Raw genomic sequence first — 6,942 nt, forward strand, 5'->3', positions numbered from 1 at the left:
ATAAAAAAAATTTGGCTAAAGTTGATGTGTCCAATTCGTAGCCTGGAGATGCGGCATTCTTCTGATCTAGATGTGGGATTGCCAGGGACTTTTTCAAAGACATTCGATCGAATGGCATGTAGTTTTGAGTGGAGGGATTACCATATTCTACATTCCATTTTGGTTTGATTAATTATGTAGATTTCTTCTTTTAATTTCCTCTATAAAGATCGGTATTTGATCGATGATTTGTGGCATTTTTGGCGAAATTATTGGCGATATCATTTCCCCTTATTTCTTTATGGAAGGGGATCCAGCAGAATCTAATTATATTGTTTTTATTTGTTAATTCTTTTAAAAGAGATTGAATATTTTGTATGAGGGCTGTTGTGGGGTATTTGTTTTTTTCATTGCTATTAGGCAAGGATTATTAATTTCGTCTCCTTTCTCAACTATTCCAAGAGACTATTTTTCTCTTTTGATTCTACGGAATCAAAGCTGTCTATAGCATTGGAATCCTACAAGGTGGAGTTTTTGGCCCATTATTATTTAAATAATTATTATTTAATAAGCAGACTTACAGTAACCTTACAGCAAAAAGCCGTGCTATGTGCGGGTGGCTGACACAATTCTTCCATTACCCCAAAGAATTTAATTATTATCTCTATTTTTATTCCTGTATCCAAATCTACACTTATTTATCTCTAATAAAATCACAAAACATAATTGAATAATAAATTTTTAACAATTTACTTTGATCACCAGAAATATTTTCAATTTAAGAAGAAAAACTTGATTTTTCCTTGTAGTTTCTACAAATCTGTCAGAAATATGACCGTTTGTCTTCGTATGACATACAGGAAGATTGTCGAAGCTTTCCGAGTTTTTCCGCGAAATTCAAAATCTACTAGATATTTAAAAGCTCCTATTATCCACGCTCTTCCATTACCCCACCTTCCTCTAAATCTAGCTGATTACAGTCTACATTAGTAATTCTTATTATTTATTCTTTTTGGGCGTTGACTTGTTTCAAAACAATGTAAAATGAATAAGACGATTTTATAATCTGAAAATAAATTTTACTTTATAAAAACACAATTGATCTCTTTAGCAAGAACTATTTTTTATCTCTTTTTAAAACTTTTTGTTTATTTAATTTAATCAAAACTTGAACATTACAAAACTTAAAATACTGTAAAATAAACTTACTGTGAAAAAAGTGTTGACGGATAAGAAAAAGAATTTTCCAACACATATTGTTAAAGGAACTTGTAGGTGTGACATTATAATGCAGAGTGATTTCCTAAATTTTATATTTGGCATTGATAACCATCCGCATTCGTAAACAGCATCTTTTAGTTCTGCAGTCTGCAACGGATATACCCAGGTAAAAAGTTCACGTGGAAGTACGAGTTAAAATTCAAATGGGATTTACACGTATAACGATTTGTTTGAAAATCTACGTAGATTTCCATCTACCGACGCGAATTCTACGTATGTTATTTTGAAACGTTTCCACGTAGAATTCTATCACGAAAAATTTAAGAACTTTTTATAATTTCTTAATCTATTTTAATAATAGTATAAAAAAAATTTATTTATTTTCACGTAAATTTAGCCGTTTAGTAATAATGAAAGGTTTTATAAGTTCCACATGCAAATCTACGTGTAATTGATTTAGAATAGAACGTGTTTGACATGTTTGGTTTCCACGTGAATATTTTTCACCTTGAACAACTTATATTTACAAAAAAATTGTGATGATTATTTGAATTATTATTAAAATGTTTTTTAAAATGAATTAGCCAAATGTCACTAGCATGGAATCTGACATGGGGACGTGGCCTAATAAGCAATATGGCATAATTTGGATAACACTTTTAGAACATTTATATGGGATACAGTATAGAAATGTGAAATATTGCTTAATTTAAAAAATATATAAGTGAACTTTTTTAATACAAAATTACTGTTTACATTCCAGTTTGCAAATATGCATAATAATATAAAAGAAATCTTATTATTGTAAAATTTACTTTCTCAAATCTAATTACTGCGGTACATGTGCAAAACAATCCCAGATAGCAAAATGTCAGCAATATGCCAGGCATATACCTCGCAACGTGCTGACGTGATCAGCAGCATGCGTATTCTCACAAGATCAGACAGATGCGTTTTCATATGTGTCGCACGTCAAGTATGACACTCACATGCAACCCATATGCGTAATTTTGTGAATGCATTTCAGCGCGTTTGTGTCAATCGCATATGTGATACTCAAATGCTTGCGATATTGCTAGCACGAGGGCCACCCACAGCGAGCAAAATTTGTGCGACGCACGATTGTTATCTGGGATGGATTGCATATTCTTTTATATTTCATTTAATAAATTTATAAATCCATGCTAAAATAATTAACAATAAAATCGGAAATACAATTGCAAGTGATACAAACAGTTATCCAAAATTAGTCACATTTTTTAACACCACATGTCATGTCAGATTCCATTATATGTACATACAAGTTACTAAACAATAAAAAAAGAATACAAAAAATTTTTAAATGATTGATCAAACAAAAATTTAGTTACCTTAATAGAAATATCATTACCACGCCAAGTATAAATAAATATTTGAAACAACATGCATATTTGATAAAGTAGATACTTATAAAATTGGAACGTATTTGGTGAAATCTAAAAAACAAAGTTAGTTCCAACTTAAACAGTTTTTTGAACTTGATGTGATAAAAAATAACTTACTGACGTCATTTCGTAACTTGTCGTACAAAGGATAAAGCTACTGACGCAAACTTGTACCACAATTCCAATTTGAAAAAAATTTGTTACGTCACTAACAAATCTAAATGTAGGAATATAATTTTATTCATTAAATTAACAGTCTTCTATATAATTCATAATAATAAATGAAAAAGAAGAGTAATAGTTAATTATACAGATTTTTATCATTGATGAGATAAACGCATTTAAAATTTTAGATTTTATTCTATTAATTATTACAAATAATTATTTTTAACTTACTTTAAAATTGCTTGATATCGCAATACGCATTGAATAATCCGATCATTTAATATTTTGGTTACTACTTTTTCATTATTATAAAAAACTTCATGGACAAAGCTAGATGATTTTATGTAAAAATTATAATATAACTATGATTTAAAATAATAATGAGATTTTGCAAAAGTTTATCTATTGTATGGGCAAATAGTATTGAGTTGGTCAAAATCCCTTATATATGAAATTTTTTTAAATCACTTATTAGGAAATTGAATAAAAAATTTTCTAAAACCAAAATACCAAACATTTTTTAAGACATGAAACAAAAAAATTTCATGTTTAAAAACTATAAATTTTCTAAGTTGAAAATGATAAAATATTTTTAAAGATTCTTTACGCCGGTAAGTTTGATGCAATACTGCTTCTCTTGTAAATTTAAATTTGTCTAATTTTCGTTATAAGTTTAATGTTCAATGGTTCAATTGAATTTGGGCTAATCCCATATTTATTTCCATTGGTAAAGCATTTCTACATTGTAAATTAAATTTTAACCCATAAGTGATCCGTTGTTGTCAAATTATAAACTAACTTTTTTCCATTAGATTTAATGTTTCCATAATCAACTGATTTTTTATTTGGAAATTCAATAGTTGCATCCATTGAATAGTTTTCAGCAACAAAATCTGTTAATTCTTGAAAATCTTGTTTAAGAATTTCCATTTGTCCCACCATAACAACATAAAAATTGGTCGTCATTATGTCAATCATAGAATCCATAGCACCCGTCATTAACAACAAAACTGTTTGAGAAACATATGTGTATGCATAAGCGGGATTTACTGTTGTATTATATGGATACCATGCAACATATGGAAACGCCTTTTCCTAAAAGTTTGATTTTGAATTTTTTAAATTGGACATTAATTTTACAAAGAAATGAATGTATCTATTAACGGACTTTATAGAAATTACTCTTGAATGTATAAAGTTATGACAAGGATGTTTTGTTAATTTTTTAATATTCTTACAAGTAAACCTACTCAAGTATCAGTAATCGATTTGGCTGACTAAGAATTGTAGGTCAGATTTGCAAAATTCAAAATGACATACAGAATTGTTTTAAAAACGTTGGATTTTAATAAAATTTTATATCCAGATGTTTTAGAGGTCGCTGATTAAAAATTTGAGGTAAGATTTACAAAGTGGAAAATGACGGATCCAAAATGTCAAGTAAAATTATCAAATTTACGATAGTTTAATTTGTAGAAGAAAAACTCATTTTGCTTGGGTTTGATTGTAAAGAAAGAAAGGTTTCTGCTGTAAATATTTTTTGTTTGATATAAGTCCCAAACCTCCTTTTCCTTGTGAAACAAGCAAATGAGGAGAAGATAAATCACTATTTGCTGAAACTAATGATTGGATAGTTTAATTATGAGTTAAAAGAAATTGAGTGTATGAGTCATCTTCAAATACTGTATAGAATGGTGTGAGTATGCCAGTGTGTCTGGGCCTTCGACAATTCTCAGAATTAATCGTGATTGTCCGAGAAAATTCGGTGAATTTCGAGCAAGGTGAATGCCGATGCCGTTCAAGATTGGAAATACGCGATAACCGCTGCGATAAAGTCTCTGATTAGAAACAAAACGTGGTTATTAGTAAGTCGACCAATCGAGAAGAAGATTGCAGTGATTCTACGGAACAAATTGAATCCGGAAGGACGAATAGAGAAAAGGAAGGCTCCACTGATTGCACAAGGTTTCAGCCAACAACCCGGTGTGCACTTCATCAAGACATTCGCACCAGTTACACGATTTACCACCATCAGATTCCTGGTGGGACTTGCTGTTAAACTCGACCTGTAGATACAACAATTCGACGTAGCCTCAGCATATCTAACTGGTTATTTAGAAGAAGTTAGCATGGAAGTGACAAAAAACTTTGAAGACTTTCTACAATTTTTATTGACATTGAAGGAAACAGCGACGTCAAAAAAAGTTCCGAAACAATGTTAAAGGATTTCAAGGACGGAAATTAAGTCCGTCGTCTCAAAAAGTTTATTTATGGGCTAAAACAGGCTAGCAGGAGATGGTATATGAAACTTGATAAAATATTACGAAAATTGGGAGCCACACCGACAAAATCAGATCCATATCTCTTCTAAACAGGTGAAGGCGAAGAAATGATTCTGATAGCTGTTTATGTGGATGATTTCCTGATAGCATCGAAGAAGAAAAAGAGGATCGACGAATTCGGCAAGAAACTGGCTGAAGAATTTGAGATCAAAGACCTGCTTGGGAGTAGAATTCGACCATCAAGAAGATACCATAACCCTACATCAAAGAGGTTACATGCAGGAGTTACTCGAGAGGTTTGTCATGTACGAATGCAAACCAGTAGCCACTCCAATCTACCCAAGTCTCTGAATCTGACGAATACGATGTGTTAAGGTGCTTGTATACCTCACCGATCCCGAGTATACTTCTGTCGTATACCATTGGAGTAAAAGAGACAAAAGATATTTCTGTCTCTTTTACTCCAATGGTACACGACGCAAGTATACCCCGCATCGGTAAGGTATACAAGTGCCTTTAGATATCACTTCATTTTTTGACGAAAAGACGTCTACTGAACGGAGATTTGAACCGAACCGAAATCTTTACCGAAATAAATGGAGACAAGAGCTAGATTTATAATTGCTTTAAGAGAGGGCAAACCAAGTTTTGGATATTTTAGTGTGGTTTCTATAAAAGAAATTTTTGTATTCTTGTAAGATCGAAAAATTTGTTAAGTTTTAAATAAATTATTTACTGACACTTGGGTAGGTTTGCTTATTAAGATGAAAAAAAAGGACATTAATGTTACTATGATAAAAGATTTTATACCTGCCTGTTTACTGTCAATGGAATAATGATCCATATGAGACAAGTGCTCAGCGATAAAGAAAGAAATGTGATGGCACTTGCTTGACCTATAGCTGCAGATTCTTTTAATACATTCAAGTGTTCCTTTCGTTTTGGATAAAAAATTGGATCGTGCAATCTTTGAAAAAATTCTTCAATCTTATTGCGTCTCAATAGAAATACAACAAGTTTTGATACAAACGCTACACATGTCAATGTTAAAAGAGAATTCTCAACAATTTCTTGCAAATCACGTCGCATAATATACATGCTCATGAATTGTGGCGGTAAAATCCCTCCAATATAAAACAAATGTATTGCATAGCCATAAAGTTTGTAAATGGATCTATAAAATGACAATATTCACTATAAAAAAAATAGATCAATTAAAAAATTGTATTAAAAAAACCAGAAAGTTAAAATTTTTCCTGTTAAAAGTTTTTATTTTTAGTCTCTGCGTGGAAACAAAACTTGTTAATAATTGTATGAAAATGTTAAAAAAAATGAATGAAATAAGTTTATTTCATTTTCTATTAAACATAAATTTTTCGTCATTATTTTATTTACGAATGAAAAATAGATTCGCAACCTTAATACTGGATGTTTTATTGAAGAAGGCCAAGCGCCAAACAATTGAAATGTTTGAAGACTTATAGAAAATGCGTCTTCTGGTCTATAGACATCCATTTCTTGGAAGAATATTTCCTATCAAGAGGCGGTATACCAGTGTAGCAGGGTTGCAATTTACCTTAATATGCAGGGTACGTAGAAATGAATGTCATGTTATGATATGATATGCAGGAAGTGGATCCATATCTTGTTGCAGTATCGCCAAATGATAGGAGCTTGGAAGAAACGCCCCCTTATTATTGTGTTCTACAATTTTCTGAAACTAGCTCTATAATTTAACAACCCTTGAATCGATTTTAATACTTTATTGTTCCGAAATGTTTCAGTACTGATCAATATGATGTCACCCTTCTATCTTCGGTAGCAATTGGTTGAATTGTAAAGTACATGTAGTAATTTTTGAGTTTTTTTAG

General features: G+C 30.9%; 2 protein-coding genes across 2 annotated transcripts; both read right to left on the reverse strand.

Annotated features, from left to right (window-relative positions):
* Window positions 1-769: 769 nt before the first annotated feature.
* On the reverse strand, window positions 770-1,386 carry LOC127279523 (odorant receptor 43a-like; the record flags this gene model as incomplete). The annotated part of the gene is made up of 2 exons (XM_051301922.1): window positions 770-1,045; window positions 1,189-1,386. Coding segments are annotated over 2 exons (261 nt in total), but the record flags the coding sequence as incomplete, so codon positions are not given.
* A 1,821-nt stretch (window positions 1,387-3,207) lies between these two features.
* On the reverse strand, window positions 3,208-6,221 carry LOC127279421 (uncharacterized). The gene is made up of 2 exons (XM_051301768.1): window positions 5,882-6,221; window positions 3,208-3,884 (listed from the first exon to the last, which is right to left on the reverse strand). Exons 1-2 carry the CDS (start codon window positions 6,173-6,175, stop codon window positions 3,540-3,542), a joined length of 639 nt encoding a protein of 212 aa, XP_051157725.1. The 5' UTR covers window positions 6,176-6,221; the 3' UTR covers window positions 3,208-3,539.
* Window positions 6,222-6,942: the final 721 nt, after the last annotated feature.

This window comes from Leptopilina boulardi, unplaced genomic scaffold (genome assembly GCF_019393585.1).
Source record: "Leptopilina boulardi isolate dan_hultmark-lab unplaced genomic scaffold, ZJU_Lbou_2.1 LbouV2_216, whole genome shotgun sequence".
Classification (NCBI taxonomy): domain Eukaryota; kingdom Metazoa; phylum Arthropoda; class Insecta; order Hymenoptera; family Figitidae; genus Leptopilina; species Leptopilina boulardi.